This window comes from Drosophila santomea, chromosome 2L (assembly GCF_016746245.2).
Source record: "Drosophila santomea strain STO CAGO 1482 chromosome 2L, Prin_Dsan_1.1, whole genome shotgun sequence".
In the NCBI taxonomy this organism is placed as follows: Eukaryota; Metazoa; Arthropoda; class Insecta; order Diptera; family Drosophilidae; genus Drosophila; species Drosophila santomea.
Genome location: NC_053016.2, coordinates 7,486,551 through 7,502,476, shown reverse-complemented (window position 1 = coordinate 7,502,476; position 15,926 = coordinate 7,486,551). Strand labels below are relative to the sequence as shown.

At 43.9% G+C, this 15,926-nt stretch overlaps 6 protein-coding genes across 7 annotated transcripts; 3 read left to right on the top strand and 3 right to left on the bottom strand.

The window, feature by feature from the left end:
- Positions 1-826: 826 nt before the first annotated feature.
- LOC120458758 (deoxyuridine 5'-triphosphate nucleotidohydrolase) lies at positions 827-1,723 on the bottom strand. 2 transcript variants are annotated; one of them, XM_039646530.2, is made up of 2 exons: positions 1,605-1,723; positions 827-1,545 (listed from the first exon to the last, which is right to left on the bottom strand). In XM_039646530.2, the coding sequence occupies exon 2, from the start codon at positions 1,543-1,545 to the stop codon at positions 979-981; it is 567 nt and encodes a 188-aa protein (XP_039502464.1). In that variant the 5' UTR covers positions 1,605-1,723; the 3' UTR covers positions 827-978. The 2 variants fall into 2 exon arrangements, with proteins under 2 accessions (XP_039502464.1, XP_039502465.1); XM_039646531.2 differs by having other exon boundaries at positions 1,600-1,661.
- Positions 1,724-1,884: 161 nt separating this feature from the next.
- Positions 1,885-3,156, top strand: LOC120450033 (probable protein arginine N-methyltransferase 6). Its single transcript, XM_039632788.1, has 2 exons — positions 1,885-2,013; positions 2,077-3,156. The coding sequence occupies exons 1-2, from the start codon at positions 1,975-1,977 to the stop codon at positions 3,061-3,063; spliced, it is 1,026 nt and encodes a 341-aa protein (XP_039488722.1). The 5' UTR covers positions 1,885-1,974; the 3' UTR covers positions 3,064-3,156.
- Positions 3,097-8,157, bottom strand: LOC120450028 (nuclear pore complex protein Nup154). Its single transcript, XM_039632775.1, has 12 exons — positions 7,904-8,157; positions 7,681-7,843; positions 7,123-7,616; positions 6,891-7,063; positions 5,857-6,827; positions 5,561-5,797; positions 5,314-5,475; positions 4,711-5,257; positions 4,131-4,656; positions 3,599-4,065; positions 3,419-3,541; positions 3,097-3,355 (listed from the first exon to the last, which is right to left on the bottom strand). Exons 1-12 carry the CDS (start codon positions 8,000-8,002, stop codon positions 3,223-3,225), a joined length of 4,095 nt encoding a protein of 1,364 aa, XP_039488709.1. The 5' UTR covers positions 8,003-8,157; the 3' UTR covers positions 3,097-3,222.
- Positions 8,158-8,933: 776 nt separating this feature from the next.
- On the top strand, positions 8,934-10,228 carry LOC120458208 (60S ribosomal protein L9). The gene is made up of 4 exons (XM_039645785.1): positions 8,934-8,957; positions 9,031-9,080; positions 9,326-9,576; positions 9,826-10,228. The coding sequence occupies exons 3-4, from the start codon at positions 9,336-9,338 to the stop codon at positions 10,155-10,157; spliced, it is 573 nt and encodes a 190-aa protein (XP_039501719.1). The 5' UTR covers positions 8,934-8,957; positions 9,031-9,080; positions 9,326-9,335; the 3' UTR covers positions 10,158-10,228.
- Positions 10,229-10,344: 116 nt separating this feature from the next.
- LOC120458209 (C-type lectin 37Db) lies at positions 10,345-11,035 on the bottom strand. The gene is made up of 2 exons (XM_039645786.1): positions 10,875-11,035; positions 10,345-10,811 (listed from the first exon to the last, which is right to left on the bottom strand). The coding sequence occupies exons 1-2, from the start codon at positions 11,004-11,006 to the stop codon at positions 10,404-10,406; spliced, it is 540 nt and encodes a 179-aa protein (XP_039501720.1). The 5' UTR covers positions 11,007-11,035; the 3' UTR covers positions 10,345-10,403.
- A 782-nt stretch (positions 11,036-11,817) lies between these two features.
- LOC120443682 (protein aubergine) lies at positions 11,818-15,912 on the top strand. Its single transcript, XM_039622954.2, has 9 exons — positions 11,818-12,025; positions 12,872-12,983; positions 13,047-13,540; positions 13,617-13,809; positions 13,871-13,998; positions 14,051-14,205; positions 14,268-14,657; positions 14,712-14,822; positions 14,891-15,912. The coding sequence occupies exons 1-9, from the start codon at positions 11,933-11,935 to the stop codon at positions 15,789-15,791; spliced, it is 2,577 nt and encodes an 858-aa protein (XP_039478888.1). The 5' UTR covers positions 11,818-11,932; the 3' UTR covers positions 15,792-15,912.
- The last annotated feature ends 14 nt before the right edge of the window (positions 15,913-15,926 follow it).

Sequence of the window (15,926 nt, the reverse complement as noted above, 5' to 3'; positions counted from 1 at the left end):
AAAGCACGCAGCGCACCTTCCAGCGTCTAATTACAAATTGGAGTCATTGAATTTATTAAAATCGGCCGCGTAAATTGTGCAGCAATGCACTTGAGACACGCGAACTGATATTGTGGGCCATCGCCGGTTGGCCGCAGCGGTTGGCGCTTCTTAGCTCTCATTACTCGGTCATAACTCACTGCGCCTGTCCGGTTCAAGTATCCCTAGCCTCTAGAAAGCCCATAAAGCCAAGTCGGCTCTGTCTTGCACAAACATAATTGCCCGACTTCTGTGCAGCAACTCCTTTTTTGTGAAGCTCTGAAAGGTTTCTATATGTACCTGTTGCAAGTAAGTACTTCTAGTTATTTGAATTTTAACCTTTCTCAACTCTTCATGCCTACTTAAATATGCAACAAGTCACAGCTGTACACATATTAACCTTTTTCTGGATCTATAAGTAAGAGCCAAAGAGTCGATAAATACGAGACTAAAGATAGGAATGAATTTTAAGTATTTTATGAATTACAGCAGTACAGAACAAAAGTTTTCCAATGCAAAAGTTAAAATTGGCGACCTTGGTCAAAATGTATAAGAAAATGCAGCCCATAAGTAACGTGCGTTAAAAATATATTCAAAGGATATACATAAGTTATCAGCTATCTTTACCACAAGTGTTCAACACGAACATCTATTAACCAGAAAGGTTGCATAGTTCTAGGAGTTTGCTGCATTGATAAATCTAGAAGACTTGCAGAAACAGCATGCCAAAAGTATGCAATGCTTTCTAGCAATTCCGGCTAATCCGGTGATCGCCATCGAACAGCCGATCTAATGACAATAAAATTCGTACATTTGCAGTTTTAATCAGATAAACAAATACTCATACATTAACATTTTTCACTTAAGAATACGGAATGAAACTCTTTAAAAATGGGCATGAAGGGCATAGGAAGTAATGGCCCGAGGTGCGATGTGCTTAATACGGCAAAGATTCCTCGTTTACGTGGCAACAGGAGCGGGGGCAGCACCCTCCGGTTCGGCAGCATTCTCTCCGTTGCCGTTCTGCGCTTTTGCTGCCGGCAGATCCTTGACTCCGGTAGAGCCAAATCCTGCCTCACCGCGCTCGGTGTCCTCCAGTTTGTCGACCATCACCAGTTGCGGATAGAAGATGCGCTCACAAATGAACTGGGCGATGCGGTCGCCGTGCTTCACCTCGAAATCTACATCGGAGTGATTGAACAGAACGACGCCGAGATTGCCGCGATAATCCTCGTCCACCACGCCGGCGCCTACATCGATGAAGTTCTTCACGGCAAGTCCGGAACGTGGGGCCACCCGGCCGTAGGAGCCCTCCGGTACCTGCACTTGCAGGTCGGTCTTGACGATGGCCTTTCCTCGTGCCGGCACCACTACGTCGTAGGCGCTCCGCAGGTCAACTCCCGCCGCTTTGGCGGATCCCCTCACCGGCTCCAAAGCGTTCTCGGTGAGCTTGGCGAACCGCAGGATGCACGCGTCGATCTTCATCTTCTTGGCAGCTGGGATATCGGCGAAATCGGTTGATGGCATCTGGAGCAGATTATTTTATTATGCGACTGGGTCAAAAGTCTGTGCTTCTTTCACCTTACTTGCAGAATCTTGGTCTGAAAATGGCGCGGTTTAACAAAGCGTCGGGAAACTGGCGGACTTCTAGTGCTGAAAAATACCTAAAGTACAAGTCGCCAGAAATCTACCAAAAAATCTTAAATATGCTTTGTATTACAAGAAAAATAACAAAAGTATGGCTTGTATGCTGGGTTCTAACTATAAATAAAACAAGAATTTAAGCTTTTAAATAAATAACACTTAGTTTATTAATTAAAACGGAACGATACAACCTCTGTGAGCACTATCGATATATCGATACTCTCCTAGTTGAAAAACCCAGCTCTATTTAGCACGTTGTTTTGAAAAATCCACCTGATTCGTTAAATGTTTGGATAACTGCAAGCTAGAATCATGGCGAACGCTTATTTCGATGAATATGAAAACCTGGAGGTAAATGAGATTACATATTATAGAACATGCTTTAAAACTAAAATCACAATAACTAAACTACAGATCCACGAGCTCATGCTGAGGGATCGTCCTCGGCAAGAAGCCTACTACAATGCGATTTTGGGTAATAAGGATCTGTTCAAGGACAAAATCGTAATGGATGTTGGTGCCGGCACGGGGATTCTGTCCGCCTTCTGTGCCAAGGCAGGGGCCCGTTTGGTCTACGCTGTGGAGGCATCCAATGTGGCCACCAAAGTAGCTCTTGATTTGATTGAGGAAAATGGCCTCACGAACGTGGTGAAGGTGATACAATCTCGTGTTGAGGAATTCGTGCTGCCTGCCGAGGCGGAAAAGGTGGACATCATAGTGTCCGAGTGGATGGGCTTCTACCTGCTGCACGAAGGCATGTTGGACTCGGTTCTCCTGGCCCGGGACAAGTTCCTTAAGGAGGGCGGACTTCTATTCCCCAGCGAGTGCACCATTTTCGTGGCGCCCTGCTCGGTGCCATCGCTCTTCGACGATTGGCACAATGTGGACGGCATCAAGATGGACACTTTTGCCAGAAAATTGAGAGCCCAAAAGTCGTCCAGGCCGGAGATTACACATCTGAATCCACAAGACCTTCTCCACGAGGGTGTCGTCTTTCACTGGATGAATCTGCTGGATGTGGATGCCAGCGATTTGGACAGCATTCAGTTTAAGGAGGTGATAACAGCGCAGAAGGCGGGCAACCATCAGGGCTTCTGCATTTGGTTTGATGTACGATTCCCTGGCGAAGATTTTGTTCTAAGCACATCCCCACTTTCCACGCCAACGCATTGGAAGCAGTGTGTAGTCGTCCTGCCCGAGGAGTCCTGCGAGAATCTGGAGGAGAAATCACCCATTGCATTTCAAATCACAATGAAGCGCAGTGCTGCCGATATGCGTAAATACAATCTAGAGGTGGATTTGCTGGACCCCAACACAGAGGAGCACCCAGTGCCTTGCTCCTGCCATATGACGAAGTGCATTCTGACGGAAGCTCACCTAAAAATGATGGACACCTCATGAGTTCTATGCTATCTCGGAATGCGAACAACGAACTGTTGGGAAATCAATTTATTTAACATGTTTAATACAAATACAATATATATCTCAGTCAAACTTAACGTCTAGTCCAGCATTTTCAAAAATTTAATTAAAATAATAACTTTACGCAGGAAACAGGCTTCAAGCCAACAATCGCTGCAACCGACTCTGAAGTTCCTTGAGCGAATGTTGAAGACGATTAGTGTCGGGCTTTTGGTAGCAAATGTTCAGGCAGCCGGCCACTATGTCTTGAGCCTTGCCAACAATTCGTCGTCTGTAAATCAAATACGAATGTGAGTTAAACGAATCGGGTTGAACTTGATGTCACTACACTTACTTTGAACGGTACCAAATGGATTGAGCGTTGTCTGCCAGGAGGGAGACCACTCGTATCGCGGATTGTATTAAATGCCACTCATTACCTTCGTTGGCCCACACTCTTTCGTTCATTGAAATCATCCTAAGAGATTTGAGAAGTTTAAAATGATATTTCTCTCCAAAACCATTTAACACATACCTCGAATAGTATTCCAAGAGCAGTTCAACGTCCAAATTCATGGCCACCAGTTTTTCGGGCACTATTCCCTCGGGCAATCGCAGTTGGCAGGCTTTAATTTCCAGTTCCCTTATGAGAAAAGCAAAGGGAAAGCAAGCCCCAGACTCGCCGTACTCCCTTACCAAAAGTTCGATTTTCGTGAACAACCTATTGCTGCGCTCACAAGTTGTGCCCGGCTCATCTACAACGCTATTGATAATGTGGCCCCAAACGGACTCGATCAGAAGTGGGTCGTTGTGATGCGAGCAGTTCAGTATGGACAATTGGCACTCCCAGAGGTCGAAGGGCTCCGCAAAGTGCTGGTAAAGCTGAGTTATGTCGTACAACGAATAGTTTAGCTCCTTCACAGCCGTTGCGGCTTCCAGCTTAGCGCGAGCCAACTCTGTCATTGCCACCAGCACTGCTTTTTGCACTCGTGCGATATCCAGCTGAATATATAAATGATGTCAGTAAATATAGGCCACCACATTATTCCAGAGGACTTATAACTTACCTTATCCTCCAGCTCTTTCAGGAATATTCCATTAGTTATTGAGGAGCCAACGTTGCCATTTCGCATACACATAACAGCCCGCACCAAATACTCAATGCGCTGCTCCAGAGTTATGTTTTCACTGCGTGTCATAGCCAAATTGTCCAATATCTGGGCTGCCTGGGAATGATGGCCATTCTTTTCGTAGTACTTCCACAGCAAATCGATCAGAACGACATTCTCTCCGTTTCGGGACACACTGCGTCGCAAGAACTCTCCTAACGACGGCTCGACCACGTCTAACAGCTCACTGACCATGTCGTGAGCCAGCAGCCATTCGTAGAGCGTTACATGGATGAGCGGGTCCTTCACCTGCAGGGTCTGGGCCACTATTTTTGGAATCGTTTGCTTCGCGGCGTTTTTGGCATTGGAGGCGTTGGCAGTACCTTTAAGTTGAGTTGGCGATTTATCCTGAATGTGCGACTTGTTGCATGCAGTCTGATAGATATGGTCCAGCATAAGTTGCACCTCCTTGTAGTAGTTCATCCTATTGAGAGAAAAAAATTAGTTTTTCCAATAAAAAAAACTTTAAACAAGTTACCTTGTGGCAAAGCAAGTGTAACCCTCACGATCCTCGGCGGGTTCTCCATTGTTATAGAAATGTACACCAACCTCCTCCGGATCACTTTTTGAGGCACAAACAGATGAAAGCTCGATCACTCCCTCGAAGAAGTCAGCTGATATGAACTGCTGGCAAATACTATGCAGTGGCAATGTGGGAGCAGCTTCCTTGCACATTTGCAGAGTGGTTCGCAGTTTTCGGTCCTTTTCGGCGGCCGAAGTGCAATTCTTTGCATTCATTAACAACTCGGTGGCTTTGTAGGTCACGTCATCCTCATGGCGGTAAAGGTTGGGGCAGTTCTCACGCAAGTTCATGGACACTTCGGACACACCCGCCTTGTCCTTAAGATACAGATTGATCAGAGAGATGATCAAGAATGCGCAGACTTCGGAACGTGTTACGAGAAGGTCCCGGAAAGTGCAGCACTTCAACATCTTCTGATGTTCCGGACTGAGTTGCAAGCATATCAGCTGAAAGTGATGCGAGTTAAGTATGCTCCACAGCGATATGACCTCACAGGCATGTTCTGGAAAAGGAGGTCGATTAGTTGAAGCTTTGTTTTGTTATCACATTACTACTTACTGACAAAGAGGTTGAGAGCAGAAAGCGAACGTTTTTCCTCTACTTGAGCCTGCTCGGAAAAAATCCGTTGCTCAGGAATTGGCAGTAGAGTGTTGCTCATCATGATGGTGTTATATGAGTTGGTTCTTTCCAAATGGCTGTCAAAAGACACTCGGGTAGATGCTACAACAATCGTATTTAGGTAAAATTTATTTAATCGGTATATTAGGAAAGAGCATTTAAACTTTATATGTAGTTTAAGACTTACAGGAAATATCGTGCACAGAATGCACTTCCAGGAAGCTGCGCAAGGATCGCAGATCGGATAGCAAGGAGGTACAATCACCATAACTCATATTGGAGCAAAAGTGCTCATTTACACAACGCAATTGCCAAATAGAACGCAGCATGCGGGAGACATACATGTATAGGCCGTCGTGCTTCGCCGAGAATACAATTGGTGAATTCTCGTTACTAACCGCCTGTGATGGCTGCATATTTCCAACTGAAAAGTACAATAATTGTGTTAGATTTTCACAATCTAGACAGCCTTAGTTAACTCACTTGGACTGATGGGCTGATTGAACTGCGATCCAGGATAACCAACCGGACTGTTTGCCGCACTATTTGGCATCGGCGTGGACATAAACATAGGTTGACGCTCTCTTAAGTTCGTAGTATTTTGGCCCAGTGTTTGATTAGCCAGATTGCGGTTACTGGCGTTGAGGAACTTTTGATGCTGATAGCATGGCTCTCCGCCGTACAGCATAAATGCCTGGGTGGCCCATAAAGCAATGTCACCGCCACGATAATTATCCGATGTGGCCAGCAGCAGAGCCGTAACACACGCCTCTCGCTGATTCTGCGATTGGAAGAACATCTTCACCTCCTCGTGGTGCGGACCATTGCACGACAAAAGAATCTGCCGCAGCACGTCCACCATTTTGAGCAGTTCTATGATATGTGTGCCTTGGTTGGTGAGCAGCGCTACTTTGCGGGAGTTTCGGGCACTGTTTAAGGGTGACTTCCGCAGAGGCGACGACGGCTCATGCACCTCAGCCAATCCCCAGACGACTCCATCCAGGCTCTCCAGCGCCGTCGACTCCACCAGGTAAGTAAAGTTAACCGATGGGGCCGAGCTGACCGACCAAAGCAGATCCTGCTCCTGCTGCTGCGTTGTGATCATCAACATGGTGCCTTCCGTGTAGTGAGCGGCATGCACCTGCTTTGGCTTGTTGGTGGTGGCATTTGGGGTGTAGCCGGGCGGTAGACGCACGTGGAGCAGATAGAGTCCCTTAGGAGAATCGGCCCCTGGCGACAGGGATGGTTGATTTTCTGACTGACCAAATCCTGTATTCTCGCCTGGACTGCAAGGAACTGTAGGGCCAAATTGGTGCTGCACATTTAGGGATGTTGTGGAGAAAAAGAGTCGCACACCGCACTGAGTAACGGCCACAAGATGTAGTTTGCCGGCATCGTCGGCGCTCAGAGGGCAGATGGCTTTCACACTTTTAAAAATGGACGGGTCCACAGTCCTAAAGTTAAAATAATGGTTATAGACCATACAGCAGTTAAGTTCTTTGAGAAAAAACACTCACGTGATCAGACTAACTGCTTGATTTGTAATATCGTTCTGGGTGATCCGACCCAGTCTTCGAGCATTCGTGTAATCCGTACTGATATCCCAAGCTTCAATGGAACCCTTTTCCGTAAGGACATAGAGAAGCTTCCGACTGTTATCGATCTCAATGCGCTCTATTGGATCTACTTCCTGCAAGCAAATCGTGCTTAATGGGTCAGGACACTTCTTGTAATAAAAACAATACTTACCGAAAAGACCTTCAGAAAGCTGGGAACCATATAGGAAACCAGCCCTTGAGAGAGATTTATCTTCTTGCATCGCTTTCCAAACCAACTGGACTCGGCCTGGTAGTATATCTCATAGAGACACCCATCGCGGCCGCCCAAAAAGATGCGGCCGTCGTCCGTTCCTTTGATGACGCTGATGGACACGTTGTCGGTGCCAATCACAAAAATGGGCCGGTTCATTAGCTGCATTTCGTTGTTCGAGCTCTCACCGAAGGTTACGCCCAGTACAATGACCTCAATGGGCGTGGTTAGGATCAGGAGGTACTTGACATCCTGTACAAAGACGTCGGGTTTTGGTTTTACCAGGCCCACGCTAACGATCAGATGGCTCAGACCATCGTAGTAGGCCACATCCCTTGCCCGATTGAAGGTCCAGATGTAAATCTCCGAATCGATGGTCAGCCAGGCGCGTCCGATCTCCGGAAAGAGACCCATAGTGCAGTGGCATTTTATGTCTATAAAATGGATGATTGCAGCTTGAAGCGGATGGTTCTATGGGATGATTCTCAGGATACGTACGCTTGAAGTGCTCCAGAATCTCGTTGGGGATGGCCGACTTGGTCACCGTTCGCAGTTGTTGTAGGTTATGTGCTCCATCCGATTTCAGAAACGACAGAGTCTGGTAATCGTAGTCATTGAGTCCACTCATCGTGGCCCGTCCATGCTGGCTAACGCCGGTCAGCTATCAAGAAAGCATCATTAGAAATTGTGAAGCTGGTAAATATCCGCATCCAATACTTACTTCCAGCAGACCCGGCTTATTCCTGTCCAGATTGTCATGCCATTCCAGCATACTTCCCGCCGTCGCGAAAAAGTCGAGCTGTGCTTGCGGAGCAGCCATTGTGCAGAAAGCTATGCTAGGGCGGGCAAACTTGGATGCAATGGAAATTTAAAATGCCGTTAGACCACTGTTTTGAGATATGATTATAAACTAATCTGCAGTTTTGGCCGGCTGATGCTCAATGTACCCACGCTCCCGCCTTCTGCAAAGTGTTACCAGATGCTGTAATGTCTTCATATTCGCCGAATACCTATGGTATAGTTCTCATAAATACCGTTGCCTATCGATAGTTATTAGTATTTAGTGTAAGTTGGGCGGGCTAATTTAAAATCGTCTGGATAAAAATCCATAGATGTATCTAAGAACTGTGGCCAAATTTAATCACTAATAACAAATATCCAAATAATAATAACAGTTCAATAACAATTTTATTTTGTGATGCATGTTATGCAATGAAGCAGTACTCATTCATAATAAGACAAACAAATTTAGTAAGGTTTCTTTGACAGCCAGTGCTACCCATCACATTGGATTTATTGGGGTTATTTTGTGGCCTTAAAGTTTTTCAGGAATACCGGTTAAATTCAAAAGCGTTGTTTAAAATTATTATTATATAAATAGTAACTGTAAAATTAATACAAATTCAATATAAAAGCTCGCTCATGTCTGTTAAATTTTTGGAAAATGATAAGACCAAAATGTGTCTGTTGAGCGCAACAGGTAGGATGTTCTCCAAAATCGCTAGTACCATTAATGCTCATTGAATTCAGACTTGCAAAGCTTTTTCAAAAGCTTATTTAATTACCATTTAATTGAGATTTTATCTATTTCTTTGAATAATAGTTAATGAAAATATAAAAATTTACTGTAAGCCGACTCAGAAACTCCCGCGCCTAACAGCACAATGGGATGCGTTAACAGCACATCAACGGCACATGGCACGCCTAAATTAGCGCATTTCTTGCGCCTAACACAGCCACATTAAATTTCCCTTCTTTTCTTTTCCCCGTTTCCGGTGAGTAGTGTGTTCCGCGTTATATTTTTATTGAAATTTTAACCCAAAATATCTTTTAAACAACCACTTGCAGCGAGGAGTCCATCCAGAATTTGTGTCATACAAACGAGGGACTAACGGAGCGTAAGTTTTGTGTGAAAAAGTGTTCCAAAACATCAAATCGAGTGTTCTACTGAAACGGCAATTGGCGTGTGGCACTGAAGAGCCGCCGTATTTCCACATCCGCTGCGGTGGATAGTCCCTAAACAAATTGCAAAACAATAGACAACGCATGGTGGGAGAAACGAGAAACGTCTGCGATTCGGTGTTTGGAATGCTCTGTTAAAAGCACTTGTAGCTGATAAACTAATAACTTGTTTTGCCGACAGTGTCATCAAAATGCGTACCATCAATTCCAACCAGTGCGTGAAGATCCCCAAGGATATCAAGGCCTCGGTGAAGGCTCGTGTGGTGACCATCACCGGCACTCGCGGCACCCTGAAGCGCAGCTTCAAGCACTTGGCCCTGGACATGTACATGCCCGACAAGCGCACCCTCAAGGTGGAGAAGTGGTTCGGTACCAAGAAGGAGCTGGCCGCCGTCCGTACCGTCTGCAGTCACATCGAGAACATGATCAAGGGTGCGTAGTGCTAGGACAAACAATCAATAACACACCAATGTCTCAATTTGCCAACCACAACTCTTAAAGCTTGTTCAATTACGGGGATAACCCTCGTTTGCATTCTAAGATCCATTCATACGGATCCACTTTCTTAGAAATTACTTTAAAGTACTATAAGTAAACTAAATATGTGGTTGCCAAATAGATTCGTCATTAAGTTCCTGAAAACAATTACCACTTAACTAATTGAAATTTTCCTCTTACTAGGAGTCACGTTCGGTTTCCAGTACAAGATGCGTGCTGTGTACGCCCATTTCCCCATCAACTGTGTCACCTCCGAGAACAACACGGTCATTGAGATCCGTAACTTCTTGGGCGAGAAGTACATCCGTCGTGTGGAGATGGCTGCTGGCGTCACCGTGGTGAACTCCACTGCCCAGAAGGACGAGCTCATCGTGGAGGGAAACGATATTGAGTCTGTCTCCGGATCTGCCGCCCTCATCCAGCAGTCCACAACCGTCAAGAACAAGGATATCCGTAAGTTCCTTGACGGTCTGTACGTGTCCGAGAAGACGACCGTTGTGAAGCAAGAGTCTTAGACTTTTAGAATGTGTTTCAACCTAAAATGTTAATAAAAAAAAAACCAACGGCCGAAACTTTCAATAAGAAATTTAGTGTCTGAAAACTTCTGTAACTTAATGGTTCTGATCTTATCAGAATGCTTAACAAAAAAATAGTTGTACTCAAAAGTGATGAATATGGTGATATTGGTTGTAAACTCGTAGGTATGGTAAAAAACAAATATGTATATTTATTTGTGAGTATAAAACATGTAATTGAATGCCCTACAAAAGGACCTCTAGGAAGAGATCCCGCTTAAGGCAGAAGTAGTCCGCAGCTGGTACCCTCTGGCACACAAATGGAAATTGAACCTTGCACTCTATATCGTGATACCCAAAGGCTCCGTTGTAGTTAGCGAATCCCACGCAATCCTCTTCGGGAGAAGCGTTGTTTGGCTCCCGGGGCACCCAGTTTAGGTACGTCACAGCATCGCCGTTCTTGGCGAGAAGAAAGGTGCGCCGGTTACCCAAGCAATTGATGCCAGCCCAAACGGAATGATGCCAGCTTTGGGTGAAGGAAAGTCCCATACTCTTCAGGAATTCGGTTGTAAGGAGTTTGTCCTCTTCATTGTCAAGCACCATAAGCTCGGCACCAAGTTTTCGACAGCTGCGATCGGCGACATGCCAGTTGGCCTGAAATAATATTGTTGTATAAAATAGAATACTTATAAAAGGCTTTGTACTCATTGGGACCACCTTTTGCAAGGTTACGTGGTAGCACTTGTTTCCAACTCGACTAAAAGGCGGCTCACACGTCTGTGCACTTGAACATTCCCAAATCAGGGCTAAGAGCAGGAAAGCGAAAGACGCTTTGATGTACATGATCATGCTCTAGGATCAACTGAAATGTTTATATGGAAGCTACCGGCTTTTATACTCTCGGAAGGGAAAGACCTTTTATTGCAAGCAGCAGGCAGTTAATATTTATGGTATGTGCATAACGTTATCTTAGGCAAATGCATTCAATGAGTGCGAAACTCGCAAATAATGCTCTTTTTTTTATTGGTACAACAATTTTGAATTAATCAGTAAAAAATTTAAAGTACACATAAAAGTTCACAGATTGCTGGTAATTAGAAAGTCTTATGATTTTACTTTGCCATCTGGATACACAGTGGCGGACAAAATTCTAGTTACGGAACTTAACAATATTACAGCTGGACCTTCTAACATGATACAAATGTAAACATCACCAAAAAACGCTCCTATGAGCCTTTTCTATTTATTATCTAGATACTTATTAATTAGGTACGGTTGAATAGATATACAATTTTTGGTATTGTATTAAAATTCCATTAAAAATAAGACTACATCACCACGTTTATTACGCGTAAGTATATGTTTTTAAGCTTATGTTTTAAATAATAATTAATAAGAAATTTCGTTTGCATATTTTGTATAAGCTCTGTCTATAAATAAAGGGCCTACGAATCGAATCTTTCTACTGAGATCTCTTAAAATTTGAACATCCCTTTAAGACCAAAGCTTTGATATATACACTATTAAATGACAAATATTTGCATTTCGGAAACTACATCTTTGCAAATGTGTTCGCAGATCTTGAATTAATCGGTTTAAGCACGATCGATAGCCGCAGGAATAATTCGCGTAAGTTCCAGCCCTGGGCGTCTTGAAATGTCCCGTTTATTTCCGTTCTCTGATTCTCTAACCGGCAATTGTGGCGCGTGGATAGCAACGCTAGCGAAAGTTTTAAGCGAGTGAAGTGAAAAAGAGCTAAACTAATTAGTTTAAAGATGAATTTACCACCAAACCCGGGAACTGCTCGTGGACGTGGGCGTGGAAGCAAGCGCAATGAAGAGGTCAATCGCGGCTTGGCTCCTCAACTTGTAAGCAATAATGCATATGAACTTATTATTTTTAGCCAATTTCAATCTCGACGCAAGATCAGGACTTTTCTTTATAACTTATTTCATGCACATATGTACTTACATGGTTGCATACAACCATTCATGAAAAAACTTACTTGAATGTACATACGTACATGCGGTATGTTATCATTTCTATACATATTTTCGTACACAATGCATAAAACGCAAAATTACAAATGAGTACTTAAACAGTTAAAAATAAATATATGCTGGTTAAAATGAAATAAAATTCTTTTCAAAAATGTAACGCTTTCCTTATGTATCCATTATCTGAATGTTTCTGCAAAAAGCTTGCATTGCGAAAAAAAATTGATGACTACGCAGATCATATTGCTGTAAACACATAAAAACATGATACAAACTGCTTTTGAGCGGCTGCCCTTGTCAAATTGTTTTGGTTAAATGAAAAAATACATGCTTTGGAATCATTTCCCAAATAATGAACGAAATAGAACACAACGAGTACATTCAAGGTTATTCATAAACATAACGGAATTGTACAGGCAGTATGTATGTAATGCATACATCCTTCGCGCGCTTTAATTAAAAAAAGTAAATAAAAAGAACACAAACTAGTAACTCAAAGCAACTACAAAAAAAATAGGAAAAAGCTGATAGGTCGCCCAAATAGGAAAGAATTTTACCATAATGAATTGTGTGTACTCTATATAACCTAGCACGGCGCAAATTTTACTTCACTTTAAATAACGAAACTTTTTAATTTTGATCTTCTTAATGTACATATGTACTTCTTATTGCAATAAAATTACAAAATAAATTATTTTAACAATTTGTTTGCTGCAGGGTCAGTCGCATTCGGCAGGGATTGAAGCATCTGGAGGTTCTGGTGATGCTCAATTGGTGCACGCGATGCAGAAAGCCAAGTTGAGCGATGTGCAAGTGCAGGTGTCTGAGGGTGAGTGGTTTATATATAATTTTCTTCACCCTTTAATGGGTTCTTCGAATTAATTGAAATCAGGAGATCCGCGTGGTTCCGTGCGCGGCCGTAGGCTGATAACGGATGTGGTACATTCTCGTCCTCAAGGAATGACCACCAAGAACGGAGTGTCTGGTCACAGGATTACCGTGCAGACAAACTATTTTAAGGTATTAAAGCGTCCAAACTGGACAATCTACCAGTACCGCGTCGATTTTACGCCCGACGTGGACAATACACGATTGCGGCGGGCTTTTATGCATGAACATCGAAGCCTTCTCGGCGGCTACATCTTCGACGGAACCATCTTGTTCTGCACCAATCAGTTCAAGCCTGTACAGAATAGCCCATATGTTCTGGAACTGGTGACGAAGAGTCGCGCTGGAGAAAACATTGAAATTAAGATCAAGGCTGTTGGATCTGTGGATACGGCCGATGCGCAGCAGTTTCAGGTCCTTAACCTCATACTGCGTAGGGCCATGGAGGGCTTAAACTTGCAGCTGGTCTCGCGCAATTTCTTTGATCCTCAAGCTAAGGTTTGTCCTCTGAACATATGTACATTTAAAAGACTATCTGATCAATAACTCCTACTTTGGTAATTATAAAATATAGATTAATTTGGAGAATTTCCGTATGCAAATTTGGCCTGGCTATCAGACTTCGATTCGCCAACACGAGAATGATATATTACTGTGTGCAGAGATAGCCCACAAGGTGATGAGAACTGATACCTTGTACAATATTTTATCCGAGGCTATTCGTGACAATGACGATTATCAAACTGCATTTAAACGTGCAGTAATGGGTGAGTTTATAAATTTTCTCATTTTAGTACAATATAGTACAATTTAAATATTTCATAAAAGGTATGGTGATATTAACGGACTACAATAACAAAACCTATCGCGTTGACGATGTGGACTTTCAATCGACACCCTTATCCAAATTTAATACCAAAGAGGGTGATATTTCGTACGTGGATTACTATAAGAAGGTATATCCAAACCAAAAGCGTTATAAATTTTCTAAAAGAAGAATCATTTCAGCGATACAACATCACCATTCGAGACTTCAAGCAGCCTCTGGTCTTGTCTCGTCCCACAGAGAAAAACATTCGTGGAGGCAATGACCAGCCTCTGATGATTATTCCCGAGCTGGCTCGGGCTACAGGAATGACAGACTCTATGCGCGCCGACTTCAGGTATATTTAAACGGAATGTAGTCCATAGGATGCTTTCGAAAGCCTTTTCTTATGATCCTCAGGTTAATGAAGGCTATGGGTGAGCATACCCGACTGGCTCCAGATCGTCGCATTGAACGCCTGCGCATGTTCAACAGGCGCCTGAAGTCCTCTAAGGAGAGTACGGAGACCATGAAGTCTTGGAACATCGAGCTGGACTCTGCCCTGGTGGAGATTCCAGCTCGCGTTTTGCCATCGGAGAAGATTTTATTTGGCAACAACAAAAAATTCATATGTGACGTTCGCGCCGATTGGACCAGTGAGTTTCGCAGTTCTTCGATGTGGAAACATGTGGACATCAATAGATGGTGCGTGATTACTCCGGGTCGAAATCTGCGCGAGACTCAGGAATTTGTGCAGATGTGCATCCGTGCAGCCAGCACCATGAAGATGAACATTGCCAAGCCTATCTAGTAAGTAATACTAACTATTATTAATGTTTAATTAAATTTGTTATTTCCGTGCAGTGATGAAATTAGAGATGACCGCAACGGTACTTACTCCCAAGCGATCGACAACGCCGTAGCCAAGGATCCACAGATTGTGATGGTTGTCATGAGATCTCAGAATGAAGAGAAGTAATTTGGATTTGCCAGATTATCTGGACCAGAGACTGATCTAACTACTTTTCCCCATTCCCCAACAGATATAGCTGCATCAAAAAACGCACTTGCGTGGATAGACCAGTGCCGTCGCAGGTGGTGACATTAAGAGTAATCGCGCCCCGACAGGAAAAATCAGCTGGGCTCATGTCTATCGCAACAAAGGTGGTTATCCAGATGAACGCCAAATTGATGGGGGCTCCCTGGATGATCGATCTCCCTCTCCGTGGACTGATGACTGTTGGTTTTGATGTCTGTCATTCATCAAAGGACAAGAACAAGTCATATGGGGCTCTGGTTGCCACCATGGACCAGAGGGAGTCGTCTCGATACTTCTCCACGGTAACCGAACACATGAAGGGCCAAGAATTGTCGGAGCAGATGTCGCTGAACATGACGTGCGCCCTGAAAACGTACCGGGAGCACCACGGCAGTTTGCCAGAGCGCATTCTTTTCTTCCGCGACGGTGTTGGTGATGGCCAGCTCTACCAGGTGGTGAACACGGAGGTGAAGTTCCTAAAGGGCAAGCTCGACGAAATTTACAAATCGGCGGGAAAAACAGAGGGCTGTCGCATGGCATTTATCGTTGTATCCAAGCGCATTAATTCTCGCTACTTTGCTAACAGCCGCAATCCAGTTCCGGGCACAGTGGTCGATGACGTTATTACCTTGCCAGAGCGCTATGACTTCTTCCTAGTGTCCCAGGCTGTTCGTCAAGGTACCGTGTCGCCTACCAGCTACAATGTCATTTGTGACAACATGGGACTAAGCGCCGATAAGCTGCAGATACTCTCTTACAAGATGACCCATATGTACTACAATTTCTCTGGAACTGTACGGGTCCCCGCTGTCTGCCAGTACGCCCACAAATTGGCTTTCCTCGTGGCCGAAAGCATTAATCGTCAGCCTTCAGCAGGACTAGAGAATCAGCTGTACTTTTTATAAAACGTACTGGAATCAAATAATCTAACAATTTTACAACATGATATATTGACATTTGTATTAAGATACATTCATTTGAAGTTAATAAAGGTAATAATACACACATTATTTTCCCAATCTGAAATGTTAGTTGTTTCT

Excerpts from the sequence above, each read along its gene's own strand:
- LOC120443682 (XM_039622954.2), top strand. The coding sequence starts at position 11,933 with ATGAATTTACCACCAAACCCGGGAACTGCTCGTGGACGTGGGCGTGGA. Across the intron at positions 12,984-13,046 it reads GCAAGTGCAGGTGTCTGAGG|GAGATCCGCGTGGTTCCGTG; the intron begins GTGAGTGGTTTA and ends AATTGAAATCAG. Across the intron at positions 13,999-14,050 it reads ACGTGGATTACTATAAGAAG|CGATACAACATCACCATTCG; the intron begins GTATATCCAAAC and ends GAATCATTTCAG.
- LOC120450028 (XM_039632775.1), bottom strand. The coding sequence starts at position 8,002 with ATGGCTGCTCCGCAAGCACAGCTCGACTTTTTCGCGACGGCGGGAAGT. Across the intron at positions 5,258-5,313 it reads TGCTCTCAACCTCTTTGTCA|AACATGCCTGTGAGGTCATA; the intron begins GTAAGTAGTAAT and ends CTCCTTTTCCAG. Across the intron at positions 3,356-3,418 it reads TCCATTTGGTACCGTTCAAA|ACGACGAATTGTTGGCAAGG; the intron begins GTAAGTGTAGTG and ends TTTGATTTACAG.
- LOC120450033 (XM_039632788.1), top strand. The coding sequence starts at position 1,975 with ATGGCGAACGCTTATTTCGATGAATATGAAAACCTGGAG. Across the intron at positions 2,014-2,076 it reads ATGAATATGAAAACCTGGAG|ATCCACGAGCTCATGCTGAG; the intron begins GTAAATGAGATT and ends ACTAAACTACAG.
- LOC120458208 (XM_039645785.1), top strand. The coding sequence starts at position 9,336 with ATGCGTACCATCAATTCCAACCAGTGCGTGAAGATCCCCAAGGATATC. Across the intron at positions 9,577-9,825 it reads CATCGAGAACATGATCAAGG|GAGTCACGTTCGGTTTCCAG; the intron begins GTGCGTAGTGCT and ends TCCTCTTACTAG.
- LOC120458758 (XM_039646530.2), bottom strand. The coding sequence starts at position 1,545 with ATGCCATCAACCGATTTCGCCGATATCCCAGCTGCCAAGAAGATGAAG.
- LOC120458209 (XM_039645786.1), bottom strand. The coding sequence starts at position 11,006 with ATGATCATGTACATCAAAGCGTCTTTCGCTTTCCTGCTCTTAGCCCTG. Across the intron at positions 10,812-10,874 it reads ACCACGTAACCTTGCAAAAG|GCCAACTGGCATGTCGCCGA; the intron begins GTGGTCCCAATG and ends ATATTATTTCAG.